General features: G+C 48.9%; 1 protein-coding gene across 1 annotated transcript in view; it reads left to right on the top strand.

Moving 5' to 3' along the window:
- SLIT3 (slit guidance ligand 3) overlaps positions 1–25,012 on the top strand; it is a 595,338-nt gene that overhangs the window by 550,865 nt on the left and 19,461 nt on the right. Inside the window, exons 24-29 of the mRNA XM_040444444.1 lie at positions 3,755–3,826; positions 5,427–5,590; positions 7,818–7,942; positions 13,862–13,959; positions 17,935–18,074; positions 21,042–21,135. Of these exons, the coding sequence (XP_040300378.1) occupies positions 3,755–3,826; positions 5,427–5,590; positions 7,818–7,942; positions 13,862–13,959; positions 17,935–18,074; positions 21,042–21,135 (693 nt within the window). The remainder of the gene's footprint in view (positions 1–3,754; positions 3,827–5,426; positions 5,591–7,817; positions 7,943–13,861; positions 13,960–17,934; positions 18,075–21,041; positions 21,136–25,012) is intronic.

Genomic DNA, 25,012 nt, shown 5'->3' with positions numbered 1-25,012 from the left:
CAGGGGGAGTTACCTGTGTGATGGGAGTGGAGAATATTCTAGGCAGGGAGAATATAAATTCCCTAGACAGAGTCCCTGAAGTCAGGAAGGGCATGTGCACAGGGACCACAAGGAGCTACAGGTGTGGATGGATGTGGCTTCTGGGAATGGGAGCAGGAAGCTGTGCTGCAGACATGCCACAAGGTGGGAGCAGATGCAGGGCTGGACCCTGGTTTCCAGCTCCTAGCCCAGTGCTCTTTCCACCACATTCCATCCTTCCCACCAGAGATTATCTCTTTTTGTTGCCACCCATTTCGGACTTTTCTTGAGGATTAGAAGGATGTGGCCCAGAGATGCCTCTGATGAGAATTAAGGAATGTGGTGGAAAGACACCTGAACAGGAAGGTGACAGGCACGGGTCACTCTGCCGAAACCCAGTGTTCCTCTTCTCCAGTCCTGGAGTCTGTCACAGGACATACACGCTGCATAGCTTCAGGCTTCCCCTCTGTGTGTGGGGAAGGCTTTGAGAGGACTAGCCCCAAAACACAACCCAGAACCTAGAGGGGAAGGAGTCATGGTGACCTTAGCCATGGCCGCAGCTCACGTGAAGGAGTGTGCATCAAGTACAGGCCCTGCATGTAGCCCTGCGCCATCTGAACCACTTGCATTGTGTCTTTTAAGCTTCACAACTAGCTTATGAAGCGGTACGTTAGATCCCTTCCTGGCTGAAGGATAGGAAAATCAGCTCAAACCACATTAGGCATGAAGACAATTTATCAAAGCATATTACTGAAAACTTCAGTAGTAGATATTACATTCTAGGGCTGGGTGCAGGGACTTCCAGTGGTATCAGAAATGTGCCTCTTTCTGCTTTTCAAAACTGCCTCTGTCCTAATAGTTCCAGAGAAAGTCCCAGAAATATCTCACTGACCCACTTAGGTCACCTGCTCAGCCTCAAACCAATCTCAGTGACTGATTGGGCTGACCTGGGCCATGGTTCTGCCCCTGAGACCAAACCAGTTGGACTGAGGGGAGGGAGGGGTGAGTCCCCCTTGGAAAAGGGAGGAACTGTTACAGAAGAGAGATTGGTACCAATTAATCCACATTCCTAAAAAGATATCTACTGCAAGTGGATCCTGAGAACTCCCATTTTAGAGATGAGAAAACTAAGGTACAGAAAGATTGAGTCTGTTGAATCAGATAATCACACAGCCGGCAATGACTCACACCCAGGAGGTCTGGTCCAGGGTCATTTAACCCTTAGGAGTGACCTAGCCCGCTGAAAAGAGACTTCACCCACCCCAGCCCACATCTGGGATGAGGATCTTCCCTGCCATGTATCATACACACTGGAACGCCTGTGCAATATACACATTCTATGAGCACCTGGGGATCCAGAGACCCAAGGTTCAGGCAACCCAGAATTAACATGAGATGGTTCTGCCTTCATGTTGCTCTAAATGATGCCCTCATCCGCATCCCAACATTCCCAAGTTTGCTTTAACACCTATTAAGAGTCAGCAGGGAAAAGGAGTCCCAGGCGCTTGAAGATGGGTCATTCTGAGTTGGAAATTGCTTGCCATCACCAGCCCCATGAGGTGTAAGGGGAAAGGGGAGGTAAAGCAGCGGTGGGGGAGGGAGGAGGGAGTGCTTCCTGGGAGGGAACCTTTGTCCCACTTCCCTGGCATCCTTTAGGATGGTGGTTGGACACGCAAGAGTCTTTCTTTGGGGGCAAACCAGGAGAGAGAACCTGCAGTGTAGGCAGATTTCTTTTCGCGTTGTCCCAGTAAATTACAGCCCCAGTTACTCTGCAGTTTATGGAGATCTCAGCGGCTCAGCTCGTAATAAATGGGAGCGTGACTTACAGGAGTCACAGCGCCAAAGCTGCCTTTGGGTCATTTGGTGTTTTTAAATTAGGGCTTCGTGCCTCTCCAGGGGCCCAGGCCTCATTCAGAAATGATTAACAACAGGGCCGGGTGCATTTGCCAAACAGCGAGCAGCCATGAAGTCATCCAAGCTAATAGCAGGCAGGAGCCGGTGTGATTCATAAATAACCACGTGCATTCGAGACTAAATGATACTGATAAGTGTTAGGAAGTACTTCTAGCTCCTTCTTACGCAGGCCGGTGAGAAGCTACCTCCAACACTCTCTAGAGGACTGGTTACCTTCTTCCTGCTGTCCTGGGGAGCGAGAAGGGCAAGGAGCTTGAGGTGATGAAGATGACAGCCTGGGACAGCTAAATGTGGTCCGGAGGACCAAGAGCATCAGCATCACCTGGGAGCTGGTCAGAAATGCAGCGTCTCAGGCCCCACCCCAGACCCACTGAACCAGGGCCCCTGAGAATGGGTGTCAGAAATCCACCCATGTGTTGGCTCCAGCACTCAGTCTGTATTACATGTAATTAAGCTCCTGTCTGTATTTCAGCTCAAAACCCAGGGCAGGCTAACATCAGCCAAAAGGAAAACAAAAGGACAGATTCATTAGTTATTATCCTGTTTACACTTCCCCAGTCAACTCTAATCACCCCTTTGTTTTACTAGGGTTCCTTCACAGCACAGGGGACAGTGAGCAGTAGTCACTAAAGAAGGCTTTGAGTGTCTATGAATTTCACTTACCTTGCATTTCACAGCTCAGACCCAAAGTGAGTCATCGGTGTGGGGATATTTTTGTAGGCAGTTGAGGCTTAATTCTTCAAAGGAGGGTATAATCCATGAATTGAGGATTTACTAGCATTGTTACTTGAGCACTGGAGCAATGTTCATTTGGTATTTTTCTCATGGACCTATTCTCCAGGCATTTATTGGAAGGACAGTATATGCCACCACTTTACAAGTGAGAATAGCTCCCGGCCCCTATACCACAGGGTGGAGAGAGGTATAATTAATACCAAGTAGGTTGCCTGGCCCCTTGGACACGCAGTCAGAAAATGCACTCAGATGCACACAGTGCCAGATACATACGTGTGTGGCCCAAACCCTTCCCCATAAAGATGAGGGTCCAGACCCAGGCAGTCTCCCCAGGACCTGAGTGCTCTCCCCATCTATCACCTAAGCTGGGATTGGTAACATTTCTCAATCTTCCCAGAATCTCTCTAGGTGAATATGAAGGGAACTAATTTATTGATCTGGCTGGGCCAGACATTCTTTGAGACCCTTTCACAAATATTGATAATGGCTGGTCATTCAGCGTGTAGAAAATGCCAGACTTTATATGGATTAATGCACCCACAACCACCTTCCATGACAAATCTTTTTTACTTTTATTCCCGTTTTACAATAGGAAACTGAGGCACAGACAGGTAAATAACTTTGGCCATAGTCACACAGCTTGTAAGTGGCAGAGTCAGGATTTGAACGCAAGCAGCCTGTTCTAAAACATACAGTCTCAGCCAGTTCTTCACATTCTCTCTCGGATGCCTCTGTTGGGTATCTCTCTCCATGCTTCAGGTGCAAAAACGGAGGCTGGGAAGAGTAAAGTTAACTTACCTAATGTTCCACAGTTAACAGGGGCTGGTTTCTGATTCCATCCCAGGCCTGTCAGATTCAAAAACCCATCCTCTTCTTTCCCACACCCTCTACCCCCAACATCCCCACTGCTGAGCTGGGCATGGAAACATTCACACACCTGCCGAGAAGGAGGACACACCCCCCCACTGTGAGCTTTGGGGCTCTGAGCACAGCTGAAAGGCATCTGGGCCAGCCTGGGACCCCAAGAATGTACTGAATTCAGAACTGTTACTGGGGGGTTAACCTCTGACCTGTGTTTCTGCTTCAGAACCCTCCATGGCAACGACATTTCCAGCGTTCCCGAAGGCTCCTTCAGTGACCTGACATCTCTTTCCCATCTGTAAGTAGCCATATTTCTGCCTGGTGTGGATCCATTCAAAATGCAATATCATTAGAGTGCCAGAGATGATGCTGTGACTGTTAACATTTCAGTATTCATTCTTTCCGTATGCATAGGGTATGTTCCATGAAAATGTGCCCACGTTGTGCACGTTGTGTGTTCTCTACTTCACATGCCTTCAAAGGCATCATCAATTATGTAAACAATGTAAATGTTTAATAAGAAGAACTAACATAAAACTCTTACTGTGTGATAAACACTTTAGATGAATTATCTCATTTACTTCTTATAGCAATAAAGCATTTTTATCCCCTTCTTACACAGTGAAGCTTAAATGGAGAAGAACCAAAGAATTGGTCCAAGGGTCACACAGCTAGTAAGCAGCAGAGCCCTGGTTCCAACCCAGGTCTTCCTTGGCTCCAAAGCACATATTCTCTGCCACTCTGCATCAGGGATTCTGTCCCCATTGCACACAGGGGAAACCGAGGTCTGTAAAAATTAGGTGTTACAAACCTTTGCCAGGAACATTTCTGAGTCTATATGTATACAACTCTATGTATATTTGATTGTTTTCAGATTGCATGCATATATTGTGATACTGATACATTATGCATACACCTTATAAAACATCCAAAAAATAGAAATTCTAAATGATACGATTTTTAAAATAAGCAAAAATCCTTGTATTTTCTCTCTGGACACCACTGTTGAGAGGTCTGCATCAGCCCATGCCGTCCCCCAGCTGTGCTTTTTTAAAGCTAAGTGGTGTAGCTGGAGGAAAAACTTGCTTCTACCCCCTTAGTTTCTGTGGCTGGTCTAAGAATTAGACTGACATAAGACAGAGCAACCGGAGAAAAGGATATAAATATATTTGATGTTTTTATGTGTATGTGGGAGTGTTCAAATGGAAAATGAAGACCCAAAGAAGCCATTGGACCCAAAAACTTATATACTTTTTTATACAAGGAATGATAAATTGTAGGGATGTGACAAGACAAAGGGCCTTGGGCTAGGGCAGCAATTGTGCGGCAGTGACTAGGAAATATATGGAGAGGGACCACTGGAAGGTCAAGGTTATTTGAGCAGGTAGGTTTGGCCTGGTCCATTTTAGTATTCATTCCCAGTCTCTAGTGATAAGAATATTTTTCCCTTCTTGGTGCAGGGAGGGCATCTTTCTCACAGGAAACTTTCTGACTTGCTTTTAGGTAGAGACAGGGAGGTCAGAGAGCCCCTTCTGCACCGGCCATTTTTCAAGTACCTTTAGCTTGAAATAATCAATATGCCAAAGCAGCATATTTAGGGTGGAGTGCTCTGAACCGTTTCTGTGGCCTGAAGCTTCTCCCTAGGTTGCTGTGTATCAAAGCCTTCTCTGAAGAGTGCATCCTTCAGTGGACCCTTCAGTAGGGCAAGGGAGCCAGATAATCAGATGGCCAAAGGTCCATCCTTCTCCTCCTGGAAACTCCTTCTCTGCTGGTCCTCATGTCAGATACCCCCAATCTAGTCAGAGTCTGAAAATTCTGTTTCTCCAGAGGGCCAAGGGTATGGAGCCTATGGGCCAAGCTGGGCAAGGGGGGCCCTGACTTCCTGCTCTGCCTCCTAGGGCGCTGGGAACCAATCCACTCCACTGTGACTGCAGTCTGCGCTGGCTGTCAGAGTGGGTGAAGGCGGGGTACAAGGAGCCTGGCATCGCCCGCTGCAGTAGCCCTGAGTCCATGGCTGACAGACTCCTGCTCACCACCCCCACCTACCGATTCCAGTGCAAAGGTACATGCTGACTCTCCCCCACCTCTCGAGGGGTCTGCTGTGTCTCCAACAGCCCACCAGAGCTGGGTGTCTCAACAGACGTGACTTCTAAACCACTGCCCTGTCTCTTCTATAAGCTGCACAGAGAGACTCAGATGCTGTTATCTCCTCCAAGTTTCTCTGCTGGCATCCCTACATACTCCTCTCTGACTTCATTCTCTATATCATTTTGCACAGAGAAAAATCTTTAACTTGCATTTTTTTCACCCAACATTCTTAAAGCCTAAGCCTTTTCCCATTTTTACTACAGCAAGCTTTAGGTACATGAGATTTTAACTGACGACAACAAACTGCTACTGGGTTTTTATGTGCTGGACATCATGTTAAGCACTTTTTTGTGTGTTATTTCATTTAATTCTCACTTTCCAAGTATTTATTCAGTTCCCCAACCCTCTCTGGGTTAGACTTCAGTATCACCCTTATTCTTAAGAATGAGAAAGCTGAGGCTTACTGAGGTTAAGGGACTTCTCAAGTCCACAGTTAGGATGATTCCAGGTCTTTCTGATTCCCCTGTACCTACTTGTGGCCACCAGGCTTTAATAATTCCACCGTAACGTCTTTAGCCAGTTCCTGGCCCTGAACCTTTAGTCTTCACTGGGTATTTCCAGTTGTTTTCTTACCACTGATGCATAAAGGTCTTTCTCTATTGAAAATTATTCCTTAGATAAGATTCAGAGAACAGAAACTACTGAGCCAAAGTATGTGATCATTTTTAAGGTCTTTACACATATTGCCCTGCCATTTGGTGTCTAAAAGAGGGTTATAAACCACTTTATGCTCCCAGTAAGCACCATTTGAGTGCATTTTTCACCAGACTCTTACATTATTTTATCTCATTTCATCTCATTGCTAATTAGATAGGTTTAAAAAAGTATGTCTCCTATTTTGTGTCTTTGCTTATTGGGGAAACTGCATTTTTTTCAAAAATTTACTTTCCGTTTATGTCATACATTTGTCTGGTAGTGTCCTTTGCCCATCTCTTAGAGCCTTGAGTTTATTTTGATTTATATATATATATACTTTGATTACCCTATAAACTTCCTGAGTCTCACATTTCTGCTTAAAGCAGGAAAACATTCTTTTGGCTTTAAGATAATTTTTCATTTTCTCCTCCTGCTTCCAAGTCATCTCACTTGATTGATGCTAAAGAGGCCCAGATCAGTCTAAAACAATGTTTCTCAATCCTAGCTGCACATTTTGGAATCACCTGCAGAGCTTTTTACTGGTTCCCTGGCCCAACACTCCAAGTTTTGATTAAATCAGTGTGGGGTACAGCCTGGCCGTGTTGAAGATATTTAAAAGCACCTTCGCTGTTTCCTCTGTAAGGTGACCAATTCATCCCGGTTTGGCTGGGGCCTTCCTGGTTTTAGCACTGAAAGTCCTGTGTCCTGGGAATCCCTTCAGCCCCTGGCAAACAGGACAGATAGTATCCCTGTTCTAATGGAAGCCAGGGTTAAGCCAGCTTGTACAGATTCTTAGGCCATCCTTTCTGTTCACCCCACCCACAAATGGTCAGACTTGCCCTGGGGTCATTCTCAACCCAATCTCCAAAGCTCTGTTCAAGGACCATGACCTCCATCCCTCCAGCCTTTGTAGCTGAAGAGAACAGGACACTGTCAAAACTGTCATAGATGCACAGTGTGCCTGAGCACAGTTTACCATCTGTCAACAATATCATTGCTGTGTCTTTTGGGGCCACTTCTTACTTCCTCCTGCCAATCAAGGGTTCCACAAGAGGGACTTCCTATGTGTGTCTTTGGCCCAGGCACCCTGCCTTCCTTAGCCTAGCGTAGACTATTCCATGGGGAGGGGTGTTTAGGGGCAGAGGAGTGGGAGGTCCAAATGGAGCCTGGGACCAGAGCTCCCCGAACATGAAAAGATACACAAGGGGTTTCTAATTATGGTGTATTGTTTATAGATTAGCTCCAAAATCGGATCAGGCTAATTACAGTAATTTATTTGACTGCAGAAGTGCTTCTGAATGATGTCCCACTGTGATTTTTTCCTCACTGGACAATGGCTGCATTAATGGGACTCAGCTAGACTGGATGGTGCTGGCTGGGGAGCCACCCTCTGTGTGTAGAGATGGAGAGGGGCCGGCAGCTGGCTGAGGAAGGGGCCAGAGAGGAGGGAAAGGGAGGGAGGGGTGACAGTGACCTGCTACCAACATCCTCGTTTTGCTGTCCAGGGCCAGTGGACATCAACATTGTGGCCAAGTGCAATGCCTGCCTCTCAGACCCGTGCAAGAACAATGGGACGTGCAGCCAGGATCCTGTGGAGCTCTACCACTGCACCTGCCCCTATGGCTACAAGGTAAGATAGGAAGCCCCGCCCCCACCATTCACGGCCCAAGGAAGGCACTGTGCCCTGCTGACCCTCCCTTCTCCAAGGGCAGCCTGGAGAACTGCATTTCACAGGTCACTCCAGAGTGGCACTTGGCACTTGCTGTTACACTGCTATTCTAGTAACAGTAACACTGCTATTCTACTGGCAGGGGCTGCCCAGTTGTGTCACACTCATGCAAAACACAGAGAACCCCATCTTGGCAGTGACACTCTAAGGAGGAAATGTAATATTTATATTTTCCTTGTTAAACATGAGGAAATAAGTCTCAGAGAGTGAAAATGCTTCCAATTAGAGGCATCCCTTGAACTTACTATCCTGGCTTCCTTTCAAGGGGATTTCCAGACTCTCCCCATCCCCTCCCTAACTCTGCCTCAGGAGGGCCAGTGCTGAAAGTGGGCTCCAGTTTGAGAAGGTATAGGGATGAGGGATTGAAAGGCCTGGGAGCTGCCAAGCTAATGCACTGTTGACAGGCTCAGGTCAGCCAGGAAGGGGATGGAGACCCTCGTTCTCCTGGGTGTCCTCCCCAGAAATCCAGGCTAATTCCAAAGCAACTTTTCTTCCTTTCTTCTCACCCAACACTATCTATCCTAAGTCCCTACTAACATCTATAGAGTATGGACTACATGGCCAACATTCTGCTTGACATCCTATTTACCTTTTCTTTTTAAATACCCCTTATGAGGAAGGCTCATTACTTCCCATTTATAGATGTGGAAACTGGGCCTCAGATTGTTGAAAAGGCTTGACTCAGTGTCTCAAAGCTCATAAGCAGTAGGGTTGGGATAGGACCAAGAGCTATATGATTCCAAAGTCCCCACCTTTACTCCTGGATAGCCAAGCCCTCCGCCGTGGCTCGCTGGGGTCAACAAAACAGTGGTTCACTCCTCTTCCCCAGGACCTTCCCAGCTTCCAGCCTCACCAAGGCACCCATCCGCATACAGTGGGCAAGCCAAGCATTCCAACACCACCCCAAAACCCATCTACTGCACATGCCTAATACAGGCAGAGCGGAAGGGAGCTGGCATCACTGGTCTCCTGTCCCCAGGGGGACTTGTATGTGTAGTGACAAGCTTGAGGGGCAGAATCACTCTGGGGAACAGGGCTCCCTGGTGGTTTTTCAGCTGTAGCTGTGCCTCCAGCAGATAGTGTCAGAGTGCCACCTATGGGCCTGCCATAGGAGAGCCCAAGGATTCCCTTTGCAGCCAGCCAGCCAGACGGCCTTGCCCCAGGCAGCCACCCCAGACCCATGCATCCTACATGTGCACACTCACAGACATTGCAGGGGAAGTGTAGAAGTGAAGATACCATACTCAGGAGGCCTAGCTCCTCAAACCCACTTGTATCAATTCAGTGGAGAAAACTCAGGCTGTGGAATTATACAGAGGGCACATGTGAACTCCAGCTTTGCTGTTTACTAGCTATGTGGTGATGGCCAGTGGCTTTGCCTTAGCCTTCCTGTGGACAAACCAGGGCCTATCTCACAGGGGTGCTGTGAGAATCAAATGTGCAATAGCATATGCAAGACACCTAGGACAGCTGTTCAGTATGCACTCTGTACACTGGCACATTGCTACATCTCTCTTTACCCTTGCATGCTGGTCCTGATACCAGGATATGGATGGGCCGCCATTAACAGGCAGTATGCTGCTGGTCTCACTAGGGATTCTCAGTCCATGACACTGTGAATTGCCAGAGATCATCAGTTGCTCTCCTGGAACGGTGATATGTGCATTTATAACATCCCCAATACCATACCTATGCGTCGACTGTGGATCAGGCACTCAGCTGGACATTGGCATTTATTCCCTTCTCTGAGTTGTATAATCAACCTTTGAGGTGGGCGGGATCATCCCTATTTGAAAGATAAGGCCACTTGTTCAGACTTTGCTCGTAAGATTCTGAAGGTCTAGCAGAAGAATCTGAACTGAGATTTTGACCTTTATGAAGCTATCGGGCTCATGCAGGCCTGGAGTACCTTAAGGAGGAGGATGATAATGGTGGTGATGGTATGTGATGGTGATGATGGTGATGATGGTGAAGGAATATGAGCAGCCAGCATTTACTGAGTGCCTATTACATACTGACAGTATACTAAACAAGGTACAAGCATTATCCTGCATTCTCCTCATCAAAGCCTAAGGAGACAGGTCCTAAAATGACCTTCATTTTCCAGTTTAGGAAACTGAGATAGTAGGTGAGGGAGTTGGGATTCAGAGCTCAGAACCAATGGATTCCAGAACCCATGTTTTTGACCACTGTATTCACAGTCCATGGAGAAGCACCATGAATGCAGGGTCCGTAGCCATTTGGGACCTAAGTCTCCAGAATAAGGAAAGTAGTTTATGCTGGTGGAAAGAACACCAAGCAGAATGGAAAGAACACTGTGGAGCTTGTCCCTACCTGACTGTGTGGCCTGGGACAGCTCCTCCTCTCCTCCCCGTATCAGGTTCAATCTCAAAATGCAGCAGGTAGAAACGAAGAGGTCCTTTAACCTTTAACCCTGGGTTGCATCATACCCCCTGCTCTGCATTTATTCCCTGGCTTTCCCTTCTTCCTGGATTGGAGCCCACCCAGGCAGAGTGACTGAGGTAGTAAGTTCTGGATGAGTTGCTAAGTTGACAATAATCACCAGACACCCACAAAACCAAGTTCAAAGTTCTGGCATTTCTCCATTTATTTCCAGATACCGCAGCGTTTCCATTGACTAGCTGAGTGACCTTGGGAAGCCACAATATTATCCAAAACAGCATGGCCCCCACTGTTCAGTGTTTGGTGGCAGCTACTGGTCATCTATAATGGCAGGCTTTTGTGAAGCAATTTGAGCACATTACCTCATTTAGCACCCTCAGTCACCTTCTGAAATAAGGTCTGTTAACCTCTTTTGGCAGATAAGGAAACTGAGGTTCAAAAAGATCAGATAACTTACCCGAGCTTCCAGACCTAGGGAAGCACACAAACTAAACCCAGAGCCCTCCTCTCTCACAGGAAAGTCCCCACACTCAGTGCTCCACTAGGGACCAGGTCCCTCAGAGCCTCACTCCCCACCTGGAGATGTGAAGCATCACACTCACCTGCAGAGCTCCTAGAAGGATTCCGAGTGTCATGTTTGTGCTTCGCCCGCCTTGGTGCCAGGATTCAGTAGGCACTTCACAGAGAGACCTGTTTTACAGCTGTTTCGCATTGGGGGAAATAAGATGTATGTTTGGGCTCGTTCTTTTTCAGCCATTTAGCTTCACGTGTGCATGTTCAGTGTCTACACGCAGTGCTTCTCACGCTGTATTGGCGCGAGAACTACCTGGAGGTCTTAGTAAATGCAGCTTCTGATCCATTAGATCTGAGGTCAGGCCCAAGTTTGTACCTTTCTAACAAGCTCTCAGGGAACACCGGAGGTACTAGCCTGAGGACCACCCTCTGAGTAGCAAGGTCCTGGAGCAGCCCTCCTGGCTGTCTCAGAAAGAGGTTTCCAACAGGGACAGCTACTCCCCGGCTCCTTTAAAAGAAGCCAGAAGCCCCAGCCATGTCCCTGTCTCCCACCTTCCCTCCCTCTCTATTTCTCTCTTTCTCTATTTCTCTCTCTCCCATACACACACACACACAGCAGTGGGGACCAAGGAACATCATAAATCTAGTAGATTTTAGCAAAATGAGGCTGAAGAGAGTTGAATTGAGCTAATTAGCCAGGTATTGAGAATGGTGATTATTTCTCAAGGACACATAAGTGACAGAAATCCTTACCTCCAGGCCCATTTAGCACATCACCAAGAGCTACGGTCTGCCTCCTGGTTTCTGAGCTCAGTATAAGTGACCTGAGTAGATGTCACCAACCCCACCCCCAGGGGAAGATCCCAGCTGGAGTCCCTGATACTCAAGAGTTCCCCCAGAGCAAAGAGGCTGGCCCAGGCAGGGGCCAGGGAGGCCCTGCCTTGACTTGATCAAGTTCTCTTGTCCTGCTCTTCGTGGCTCATCCATCTAACACACACAAAAACTCCTGAACAATTCGGTACCAACCAAATGCCTGAAAAAAGTCTTTTGAGCTCCCACATTCAGCCCTGCCTCAGACCCCTGTAGTAATCCGCCTCCTCATCATCCGAATAGCTCTTATTTAGGTTGCTACCATACATGCCTTGTGCTTTATATATGTGTGATTTCTAATATTCATTCCATAGGGTAGGTATTATTCCCATTTTACAGATGATAAAAACAAGGCTCAGAGAGAACTGGTAGTTTCCCCAAGGCACACAGCAGCCAGACTGGAGTGTGTGCTCCAATGTGCTACCCCTGGAGCCCATGTTTTGAGAGGGCAGCATCAGTGACCCGGCAGAGGGGTTCCCAGTGCTGGCTCTGGACTGGATGCCTGGGTTCAGCTGCTGCCTATTCCACTTAACTGCTGTGCAATCTTGGACATATTAGCTCACTTTCCAAGTCTGCCTTCCCAATCTGAAAAGGGCAGTAATAACAATCCTACCGATCGCATAGGGTTGTTGTGAACATTATATGTGATTGTGAATATAAAACACTTAGCGTGAGGCCTGGAATGGAAAATGTTCTCAATAAATTGAGAATGAGTATTGCAGTTTCCGTTGCACGCAATGACTTTGTGTAAGGGATCCCGTGTTGTTCTGGTTTAGGATAAGCCCAGATCCCACATCAAACTGCATTCTCCTTCTCCCCCTCAAGAAAACTCTGACTGGCCGTTAGCTGTGAGGGGGCATGAAGGGAGCCAAGACAGACGTGGCCATGCCTCCTGGCTGCTGGATACTGCAAGGGCTTCAGGGTTGGAGACAGTAGGGAGAGTCGTAGGCCCAGTTGGCAGCAACCTTCGAGCCAGGGAGCCCAGCCCCACTCCGTCACAGGCACTGGCAGCAGCAGAGGCGGGAAGAGGATTTTCTCAAGCAGATGGCGAGCAGGTGGTATGGCAGTGGGAGGGCTCCCGTGATCACCCCCGCCTGGCATGGTGCCCACACCAAGTCCACAGCCCAGAAACAAATACAATGGATGCCTCCCCAGACCCCGCAGGTCCTCTAAGGGACTGCTTGCCAAGACTTGGGTGTAGCGCTGGTGTGTCGGTCCCAGGGGAGGGGGGAGTTAGAGCCAGAGGGCCAGCGGGCTGCTCCCCGGTCTTAATGTCCACAGCCTCTGCCTTGGCCTCCCTCCTCAGTGCCTTCATCTTCACTGTCCTTCTGCCTGGCATGCTCCTCCCCACCTACTGCAGTTGACTCCTCAGCTGAAACGTCCCCTCCAGAGGGGCCTGCTTCAGAGGAATGCCACCCCACACAAAACTGTCTGTCCCAGAGGTCCTCAATCTGGCCTAACATTAGAATCGCCTGCAGAACTCTAAATACCAACACCTGGGCCCACTTCCAGACCAATTAAAGGTAGATCTCTGTGGAATTGTCACCCTATAGGGGCAAGGTCCTCTGGCCACACTTCAGCCCCAGCCCTCCCTACTCAAGTTGTGGATTATATTGAGGCCTCAGTGCAGCTAAGAGTACGTGTCCTCTGCTAGGTAGCTCTGTGAGGTAGGCTGAGAGTTAAAAGGCTTAGATGAGGTCATGGCCAGCCAACCAGGAAGAGATGAAGCTGGAATTTGAAACCAGGCTTCCCTGTACCCAAAGCCCATGCTCTTGCCCTGCAGTTCAGGATAAAGAAAAGGATGTGAATTCCAGGAAGTAGGGAAGCTGGGGCCTGAACTCCTCAGTTCTCAACCTTCTCTCAGTGTGGAACGGCCAAAAGTAAGGGCCCCCTTTGGCGTCCTCCAAGCCACACAGCAGAGGCCTTCTGCCTGGCCTCATCCCAGAGGACGCTGGGAACTCCAGGGGGCCTCCTGGTCAAGGCAGCCACTGAAAGCCTCCCTAACCAGGTGCTTCTCCCTTTCCTGCTCCTCAGGGCAAAGACTGCGCTATGCCCATCAACACCTGCATCCAGAACCCCTGTCAGCACGGAGGCACCTGCCACCTGAGCGAAAGCCACAAGGATGGGTTCAGGTAACAGCTCACCCTTGGGCCTTCCCTCCCTCAGGGGGCTTTATAGGCAGACCACTGGGGCAGGCTGATGCACAGCTGTTCACTGAGGGCCTACTGTGTGCCCACACTGTGCCAAATCTGTTATGCAGATCATCTCAAGGCTCTTCCCACCCTGTAAGGGAGCTACTGTGATCCCTACTATACAAATGAGAAGATTGAGGCACCAACAGGAGCTATCCTTTGCCCACAGTGACACAGTTAGTGTTCCTATGGGGAATTCAGAGAGTCTGTCTCCAGAGCCAGGAGGATACCGAGGGAGGCTAAAGCTGCTGGCACAAGTCAGAGAAGGATGGCATGATGGCCCAAGCCCCCCACCCCCCCCGAGGCATGGCAATTCCACCTCTGTTTCCTGTGTGCTAAAAACAATGATCATAGGTGATATTGACTACATGTTCATCATGTGCCAGGCACGAACTAGCCGTGCAGCCTCTAATTTAAATGCTCACAATGAGCCTACCCACTGCAAGCTGGTACTATCCCCACTTAACAGATGAGGAAACTGAGGCACAGAGATTTACTTGCTCTAGGTCGCATATCCTGACACATTCCTGGATCTTCCAACCCCACTGCTTTCCTCCCAGGAATTCAGAGCTCAGGAAGAAAAAGGGATAGAAGCCACTTAAGTTTTCCCCATCCCTGTCAATTAGGTGGACTTTCGAGGCCTCTGCCAAACCTCAGGCTCCCTTCCTGCTTCCCCCCCTTCCCAGCTGCTTTCACGTGCCCAGCTTGCCGGCCCGTGGCCCTGGCAAAAACAGACCTGTGGAAACTGGTTCCTTTAGCACCCCAGTGAGCGAGTGGGTCAGGCAGTAAAGCAGGGGCACCCAGTGCAGAGCTGTGTGTGGATGTCTTAGAGCACAGGTTGCAAACAAGTAGCAAAGGCACTCTGGGTGGGGGGAAGGAGGGGCTGCTGTGCCGTCTGTGAAAGAAATCAGGTTCTGGGCCCTAGTTCTTCCGACAGAGCCCAGCCTGCCCCCGTGTCCACCTGCCAAGCCAGCCCCATCAAACTCTGGCTCTTAAAACGTGAAATAAATTCAAGGCCAGTTTTGCTTTCCTGCCTGGAGTCGGCCAAACCACCCACTCCCACCTTCTCGCTGGGAGCAGGGTTAAGGAGAAACCACACAGAAATTTCACAGAGGTGGCCACATGGCCCCAGCCAAGAAACACACCTCCAGGGTAAAAGCCTGGCTCTGCCCACCCTGCCCAGAAATAGAGGTCTGCAAGAGTGAGGAGTGCCCCCTGCAGGCGACTGTCTCTCCCCTCCCTGTCCCCCTCTGCATGTGCCCCACTCTCTGTCTCTTTGTGGGGTATCTCTCTTCGTCTCTGGAACTGCAGGTGAGCAGAAGGATCCTTCCTGGTTTCCACCTTCCATTGTTGAGATTTGAATGAACTGGAAATACTTTTAGAATTTAATTTTCAAGGGAAAGGGCCCAAATCTATAGGATTAGGGAAATGGGGTAGAGGATTAAAGCAGTGAGGCCCACATGCTGGGGAAAGCATAGTTTGTGTGGGCCTGCCAAGGGGCAGGAGCACTCCCCGTCACTAGGTTAGCACCTGATAGGTTGGCAAAGGGAGGGACACCTATCAGGGAAGCTTTGCTCCCTTTTTCCCTCCTGTGTCCGTTTGCTGGGGCTGCCATAACCAAGCAGTGCACCAGGGCGGCTGGGACCAACAGAAATGTATTCCCTCACATTTCTAGAAGCCAGAAGTCCAAACGCAAGGTGTCAGCAGAGCCACACTGGCTTTCAAACCTGTAGGGGAAGGTCCTTCCTTGCCCCTTCCTAGCTTCTGGTGGTGGCTAGTGATCTCGGGCCTTCCTCACTGCAGCCTTCATCCTCATGTGGCATTCACCCTGTGTCTCTGTCTCCACATGGCCATCTTACAAGGATGGCAGTAGATCTGGGGCCCACCCTACTCCAGTATAACCTCATCAGAAACGACATCTGCAAGGACCTTATTTCCAAATAAGGTCACATTCTGAGGTGCTGGGGGTTAAGACTTCCAGATACCTTTTTGAGGGGACACAATTCAACCCATAACATGTCTTGTGAGTGATAATTTTGGAAGTTTCACCTACCTCTTCATCAGATGCTTTGCTCATCTTGATGCATTATCTGATCACAAAAAGAGCAAAGACTGGCAGAGCTGGCCGGGCAGGAGACTAAGATGCCCCCACAGCTCACAGGGTGCCCCTGGAGTCTCCTTGACAACCCCCAGCCAAGGTTTCCAGGGAGGGCAGAGGAGACTTTAGTCTCCTTCCCTCCCTCTGTCTACTCCATGAGCAACCCAACCCCTAAGAGCCATCTACATCCCACTTTCATGCAACCCTAAGACTTTGGGGACAGCCAGAGTAACTCCTTTCAGGAAAATAGACAACACTATGGTTTCAGACCCTTAAAAACCTACTGTCCGTCCAGCTCTGAAGAAATCGCTTTTCCTGAACTTCCAGGGTCCCTCCTAGAAAAAAGAAATACATCATTTTGCTCCACCCCAAGAGCTCAGACCGAAGAACCTTTTGTAGAAAACATGACATGGTGGGCACCTGGGTGGCTCAGTCAGTTAAGTGCCCAACTTTGGCTCAGCTCGTGACCTCATGGTTCCTTAGTTCGAACCCTGAATTGGGCTCTCTGCTGTCAGCACAGAGCCTGCTTTGATCCTCTGTCCCCCACTCTTTCTGCCCCTCCCCTGCTTGTTCTTTCTCTCAAAATAAATTTAAAAACTTTAAAAAAAAAAAGAAAAGAAAATGTGACATGGTTTTCAGGTTGTAGAGGAAAGGAGGTTAAGTAAGATTCCAGAAATCCACTTCCTATTAGTTTAGTTTTACAGCTAAATCCCAAATCGGAGGAATCTGTAAAACAGAGAGAGGCCTGGAATTCTGGGCCCGAAGCTGGAACGTATGTTCGTGAATGGGGTGTAAATCCCTGACCAGGGGGCTGGGCCACAGAGGGAGTAAGTAAGTGCCTGCAGCTCATTTAGTCAGCATTTGTCTCCCGCGTGCCCCTTCCTAAACTCCCCTGGCCCCTTCTCATCTGCTCAGCTTTATCTATCCTGACTTAGTTTGCAGGCCTAATCCTGGGGTGTGGCCAGGGTTGGGCAGAGGATGCAGGAAGTTTGAGGTTTGTATCTAAGAGCTGTAGCTCTCCAGATCCTCCCACCCCATCCCCTTATCTGGAAGAAGCTGGAGGGAACAATGGCATCTCTGAGAAAGGTTAAGGAGGCTGAGTGTGGAAGTCATCTAGAACTGAAGCTAACACATTCTGAGTCTTTTCTATGTACTAGTTCTCCTCCTAAGCCTTTTACTTATATAATCTTCTTTTATTCTCCACAACCAACCTGGAGGTAAATGATATTACCCTAGTCCATAGATGTGGAAACTGAGACACAGAATTTAATTTTCCTAAGATCGAATACCTAGGAAGTGGCAGACTCAGACTTCATTCCCAAGAAACTCTCAGCTGCAGATCCTGATCTTGGCCACTTTGTCCTATTCCTGTTCAAGGTAGAGAGGCTTTCCTGGAGTAGGAAGTCGCTCAAAGGGGGGTGTTTGTTATGCCCTTTATCCCTTTGTCTACAAACCACTCCCCGGAGAAGAGGGGAAGGAAGACAGCTGGAGGAATTTAAAGTCGCACTTCCAGCTGGGGGGATGGTGAGGGGGCATTGCTGGTGAGAACTCCCCAGAGCTAACGCAGCCATCCACGGCCAGGGAGATGGAATTCTGCCCAGAGATAGGGGTCTAGATGAAATGACCTCTCGGGCTCCTGAGGGTCTTCCTGCTCAGGACCCCAAGGCTTCAAGTATCCAGAGTGCTGCCTCGGACCTCCATCCAGAGAGAAACCTGACTAATTATATCCCCCCAACATTCTTTTCTGCCACTCCAACCCCACCCAACACTCCTTATTCCCTGGCTCCCCTTCTTCACCACCCCACACACCCCCAAAGCTGCTCCTGCCCGCTGGGCTTTGAGGGGCAGCGGTGTGAGATCAATCCAGATGATTGCGAGGACAACGACTGTGAGAACAATGCCACCTGTGTGGATGGGGTCAACAACTACGTGTGCGTCTGCCCTCCTAACTACACAGGTAAGGTCCCCTTGTGCCTGTGCATGGTGGCAGGCCAGGTGTCATGCACTAAGGAATGCTGTTATCTTAGTTTTCAGGGCCTGCACCCACTCCCCTGTGGACAGAGATGTGAATCCCCAAAACGTGGTGCTGTGCCATGACGGGCTTCCCAGAGGCCCTCTCTGTTTGCTTGTCCACCCTCACCACCTGCCCCAACCCTGCACGTCTCTAGCTCCTCCCTACTTTGAGACAGGTCCCCAGGGCAAGTTTGCTATCCATTCCATTAGCCTTCCCCTCCTCCAGGAACTGGAGACCCAGTGGCAATTGAAGCTAGTGAGAGGGGCTTACATTACATTTAATCTTCATTCAGTTCTAGTCTGCTTTCTCTAGAAATTTACTTTCCAGACACTTTCCAGCTAGGAACTGGAGACACAAAAATGACCAAGACAAAGTCCCCTCTGATCAGAAGGCTCATTGTCAAGTAGAGAGAGACATGTATTCAGTAGAACGAGACTATAACACCTGGAAGCCTGGGGGGTCGTGGGGTCACAGAGGATGAACCTAACCCAGCTGGGGAATAAAAGAAGGCTCCCCACAGGTTGTTCCTCAGGATAATCATCCTACCCACCCACCCCCAAAACACAACACCTTTATTTCCTATATTAACAGCTCCTCATGAGGACAATTAAATATACCACTAGATTATGAAGCAAAATGCACCTCAGTGGTGCAAGCACAACCTCCTTTGTTATAGGATCCACCTAAAGTGGCATATCCCAAAATGGAATTCCATGAGTTCTTTGAGGAAAAAGGCTCCATAAACAAAAAGTTGGGGAAACGCTGTATGTAATACTAGCTCTCTTCCACGTGATACAAATGAGCCTATTAAAGGTTTTCACAATTCCTGTTTGAAACAATGCTATTTAACTTCATTTAACCCAGTAAGTTTCAAATTTATTTTAAGTCAGAACTTCCCTCCTACCCTACCCCCAAACTCCTTCCCAACCCCGGACATCCTGTGTTGCAAGAAACATATTTTAGGAAATACCAACCTAAGGTGAGGATGAAAATAAGGACCATGCAACCCAGGGACTGCCACACCCTACCCTGCTGGCACCTGGCATGATGTCAAGAGTGAGGTAGGGGATGGGATATACAGATGCTGATTAGAAGCCTACAGAGAAGGAAGCCAGCTAGCCCCCATTGCTCCTCAGGGTCCTGTGGCTGACACAGACCTCAAGCCCATTAGCCATGTATTCCCCAAGCACATTCTTGGGACTGTGGTGGAGCGTGCCAAGACCAACTGAGAAAACCACCTGCTCTGCTTACTCCTCGCCTCTTGGGGTCCCAGAGAAGGCTTTACGCTTGGGGAAAGTGCAGGGAAATCTGCTGAAGGTCTACTTCCCTTACCCCTTATACCTTCCATCTTTGCAGAGAGGAGTTGTAGCCAAGAGTTAAAGTAGCAAGAGGCAACACTTATTATGCTCCTACTGTATACAGAGCACTGAATTAACTAACAGGGATACCAAGAAGTCTAAAGTATACCCTCCGGCCACAAGGGGCATCTGGTCTACCTAAGATGAGAGGAGGGGTCATGTAGGGCCAAATCATTGGTCCGGAAGGATCTGCTCACTGCCAGAAGAGAGACAGTAAAAATCTCAGCAGTTAAAAAAAGAAGGCAAAGGGACTCAGAATAGGCTTTGGGGCAAATGGGCAGTGGAAGGGGGACTGAGGACACACTTGTTGAGGTGGTTTCCTGCCCCAGTGGAATAGCCTAGCCTGTGTCTGCAGGTGACTGAAGTGCACCTCTGCCCGAGAATGGGTTGTCATGGTTTTCTCTGTCCCAGAAAATGTTGCCAGTCCCACACAAACACCTGTGTGCCTCTCTGGGTGTCTCCAGGAAGTGAGGAGGAGGAAAAGGCTTATAAAGAACACAGTGCCCTCTGTGGTCTTGAGAGGCTGGCAAAGTGAGGACAGGGTCGGGGTGGGCTTGTCCCCACCACAGCAGAGAACAGACTCTGGGGCTGTGGATGTCATTCATCTCCTCCCCAGCCACCCTCAGGACCTTCCTCTGCCCTGTCCCTGCAGCCTTCTCTGCCCCTATTCCCACCCCGACCTCTGAGAGAAATTCCATGGGTGAAACTTTCCTCTCTCATATCACTGTCCACCTGGCCAGGTGGAATTTAAGGGAACCCAAAGCTCAGGGGTGCATCTGCCACTGCCCTCACCCCTGCCATCCTGTCTCACTTCCCTCCACATTCCCAAAACACATCTCCGATGGCATGAGCTTTGGGGAGTTTGGACATGCAAGGACCTCCCTGGGTATTTATGACCCATTCTTCATTTCTTGGCACGATGAATTTCAAAGGGAGTGCATTCAGAGACCTAAACATTAAATTCCTTTCATATTTTCTTCTTTGAGAAAATCCAGGGTGCTTACTTATCTACAGCAGGTGCACTGTGCTGCTAAGCCATGTCCACTCCTCCAGGAAGCCTCTGGGCTTCCACAGAGTTTATCCCTGTGGTCACACATCTCTATGTTACAGTCACCTACTGATTTATAGGTCTCCCCCACTAGGCTAGGGGGAAGACAAGACCTGGTCACTGTTGTGTCCCTAGTACCCATCACAGTGTCTACCACACAAGAGGTGCTTAGTAAATTGATGGGGAATGAAAAAAACAACTAAACACAGCCCAAAGTCAGGGGCTGATGTCCTACAGTTTCAGCTGCAGCAGCCCCTTAATGGTCAGGTGAAACAGCCCAATGATGGTGCTATGACAGTGCCCAGGGAAAATCCCAGAACCTGCCAATTGTTACCACTAGGGAGACTGAAAAAGAGGTACAGCAGAAAGGATACATCGAGAGAGCAAATGCAGGGTGCCTGAGATCCATGACCTCCCGACAGGGGGCTGGTTGGACCTGACCTTCTAGTCAGGGTATCCCCCAGGTCCTCCCAGGTCCCTGAGCTTTCTACCCACCCCCACCAGGTGAGCTGTGCGACGAGGTGATTGACCACTGCGTGCCCGGGATGAACCTCTGTCAGCATGAGGCCAAGTGCATCTCCCTGGACAAAGGATTCAGGTGAGGCTTGGCTTTGTGTCCCCAGCAGCACAGGCTCCTGAGGACTCTGCCTCAAATTGGTCCCTTTCCATTCTCCTTCTCCTTCCTTCTCCCGATCTCTCTCTCTGCCTATTGCTTGTACATTACCATGTGCTTCTCTGTGTCTCTGATTAGTCATAGTCTAATTCTCTGTCTCACTGTCTCTATGCACGTGCCTCTGTCTCTTTGTGATTACCTCTCTTTGTAAGTCTCTCTCTGTGTGTGTTGATAGATATATAGAAATAAAGATATCCCTCTTTCCTTTATACCTCTCCTTCCTACTCTCCCCACTTCTGCCCCTACCCCCGCACACCAGCATAGCTTTCTTTCCAGAGCTAATATGGTAGAACAATCCCACTGATGAAGCTGAGTCCGAAGGTTAGTTGGTCACCTTCCTTGTGTGCATCCTTCCCAGTGTTGTGCCCTCTGTGGCTCCAGCAAGTTTGCCAGTTTATGCATCTGTGTATGTTAGGGGGTCGGGGAGAGTGAGCACTGACTCAGTTCAGCAGCCACAGCCATTTGTGGAGCTGTCTCTGTGGTAAGCAGCAGAGCCTATAGCAGCTAGGGGATTCCAGGAACAATTCTAAGGGTGGAAAAAGAATTTGCCTCAGGAGAAGGCACCAGTTCCAGAGCCTGAGACTCAAACAACACCCCCGGGAAATCACTCCTGGGCTCTGTCCCTACTTCTTCCCTCCATTCTCCTTCATGAAAGCATGTGCCATTGCCTCTTCTAGAGAAAACCCTGAGACCCTTGAGTCCTGGGATTTTCTGATATCAGTAGGGACATCCCAGGGAGCCAAAATAGTCTCCCCTAAACACTCTCCCAAAGCTGCTTTGCACACACAGTTGCTTCCCCTCATCTCCAACAGGCTCAGTCCAACACTGAAGGGTGGGTGGAAGCTTCTAGCACCAGAGAGTTTGGGGGAGCAGGCAAAGACCAGAGCAGCTGGGGAAACCTCAGATGAGCCTTCAGCAAAGATACCTGAAGTGACTCTACAGAGTCACCCTAAAGATGAGGGATGTGGGTCTGAAGCTCGATGCCTATGCTGAGAAGTCTTTAATGAGAATCCTGACCAGGATTTCATCCAGTAGCCTCTTCAGCCTCTGAGGGATGAAGCTCATGGTCTGGGTCTAAAATGTCTCCAGGATCTGTCATCAGTTTGAGTCTGTCTAGCTTTCAGTCATAAGGCAGAGAGTTCCCAGATTCCGGGGGTTTTGAGACTATGATGCTATACTGCAAAACTTAGCACTCTATGGAAAACAAGGATTTTAGAAAGCTTGAGACTAGTGACATCATAAAGTCACAGAATCTTAGGACTCTTAGATTCATAAATCTCTAAGACTTGAACTTGAGAACTCTTAGGATCCTAGAATCTAAGAATGATGGGTCCTAGTTGTTGTCCCTGGTGAGCCAACCCTTCAGTCCTCAAATTCTCATTGTGGTGAGTGTAGTGGGTACTATAAGAGGTTTTTGATTCCCTCCCTTTCAAGGCCCTTGACATGGACTTGGGGGCGGTGCGGGGGTGGGATTTGACACAAAACAAATGTTTAGAAATTTCTGGAGCCCTCAACTCTGGCTCTGAGTGCTGCCGGGGTGTTGAGGAGGGGAGGGAAGAACCTGCTGAAGCAAAGAGAAGCCCTCCACATACTTTAGGAGGTGAGCTGTGACATTAACATCAAAGGATGGGTGAGATTTGAATGAGCTGAGAAAGGGAGGGAGGGCCCCACCAGTGGGAGAAGAATCTAGAGTAGGTGCAGGTGAGAGGGGGACATGAGCATGTCTTGTCTGGTGTTTTCCTTTCCTATTTTGACATCTCAAGTCTGGAGTTCATCACCAGGGAAAATGCAAGAGGCATGTTAGGGGCTCTGGTTTTGCTGAGAACAAAGGAAACTTCAGTGTTGCCATGCATGAACCGTCATTCAAATCTCCCTTATCTGCCCTGGTCCCCTCTGAGAGGGGTTAGGTGGGCTCTTAGGCAGTTGCGCTACTAGAGTATAAGTAAGGGTGAGGGATGCCTCTCAACCCCATTTTCCCACTCTCAGATTTGACTTCAACTCAGGGCTGCTCTTTAACTGAAGGAAGAGGTGAAGGGGGGGAGAAGAGATGCATGGAACACAAACTTGAACCCAAGGCACAGCAGGCTGCACTGACCAGCAGCATGCTTTGGGCGTGCCTACAAGGGGCAACAATAGTGACCAGGCATCTGAGCTGTGAAGAAGTGGTAGAGTATCCATAGCTGGAAAGGAGATCAGTGGCATTCTTCAAGCTCAGCGGATGCTGGCCTGACAGAGCACAGTGAGCATGAAAACTGGTCAGAAGTGGTCCAGGGTATAGGTCTGGGGTCGGGGTGTGAGGAGCTTGGGACCAGAGACATAAGCAGGGCCAGAGATCATGATCCTCTGGTACTTCTCCCTAGAAACCTCACTCTACTTGAGTTCTAGGGGAATACAGAATAGGATACAGAATAGAAAGAATATAGAATGTAGAAGGAAACCAGTCTTGCTTTCATATTCTTGAGATAATGTATTTATGCACAGTGTCTCCTAGAATCCTGAGGAGGTCTACAGGCCAGCTCAATAATGTGAATTTTGTTTTATTAAAATACATTTAGGTAAAAAAAATCCCTTCTCCCAATGAAACATTTCCTAATTTTATCCCCCTCAGCTCCCCTCCCCTCTCATCACCTACATCCCAAGGCAGGCTGCAGGGACAGTAACAAGAGACAGTCAGTTGGTGCAACCTTTGCCCAAGTTTGAAGATGTTTATCCTTGAAGATTTCCTTATGTATGTTTTAATGAGGCTGCCACGCAACATAACAGATAAAACTGTATAACTATCCGTGATATAAACACTGAAATCATAATATACCAAAACCCTGACAATAATGAAGAACACTCCCATGAACACTGAAAGTGACAATGACAAAAACACAGATCACGATGATTAACATGCACTGAAGACTTACTCTGTGTCAGGCACACTGGCCTATCTCCTGTAACACTCCACAATCTTAGGCTGTAGAAACAGCGGTCTGCTTTCTGGGTAGGGGCTGAGGCACGGCGAGGTGAAGCAAGCTCCCTGTGCACGCACACACGGAAACAGCTGGGGCTGCAAGCCAATCCTGACCTGACTCTGGAGACTCCCAAAGTCCTGGAACCAAGCACATCACTTGGTTACACCCCCCTTGTCCAGAATCAATAGGTCATATACATAACAAAATCGTATAAGCCTTACACTTTCGAGGAAAGGTAAGGGGAGAACATTTGAGAACACCAGGGAAGGCAGGTTGTACCAGCAGACGCTTCTCTTTAGCAGATGAAGAAATGTAGGGTAGATCCTTGCTTTGGGAGGGAGGTGCAGGAACCAGCAGCATCACAGGGCAGCTTGTTGGGAGTGCTAATTCCCAGACCCCACCCAAACTCCCAGATCAGAAGCTGTACGTTCACAGAATGCCCAGGGGCTTTGTTTGAAAAGCAAGGGTGTGAAGAGGGCTATAGCATTGACAGTCTCCACACCTCCGTTGCTCCTTCTGCATATCTGTGTCTGCGAGGAACCAGGTCTTCCCTGATTCCTCATGAAGACCTCCTCAGCCACCTTGACTCCATGCCTAACAGGCTAGATTTTACCCTGCAAGCACTGAGCGGCAATTGTTGCCTTGGAGAGGCTCATAAGGCTTGAGTTGCTCTGCAGGTACTTAGAATTCAGGAGACACAAAGACAAATGCCTACAGGGGCCAGGCTTACCACTAGCAGAGTGTATTGACCACATGCCCTGACAAAACCTTGCCCAATCTGTTTCTTTAATTTTTTTTAATGTTTATTTATTGTTGAAAATCAGAGAGAGTCAGAGCATGAGCAG

Source organism: Herpailurus yagouaroundi, unplaced genomic scaffold (genome assembly GCF_014898765.1).
Source record: "Herpailurus yagouaroundi ecotype Mexico unplaced genomic scaffold, PumYag 29, whole genome shotgun sequence".
In the NCBI taxonomy this organism is placed as follows: Eukaryota; Metazoa; Chordata; class Mammalia; order Carnivora; family Felidae; genus Herpailurus; species Herpailurus yagouaroundi.
The sequence above is the reverse complement of the archived record's forward strand: the minus strand, read 5'-3'. Positions and strand labels throughout refer to the sequence as shown.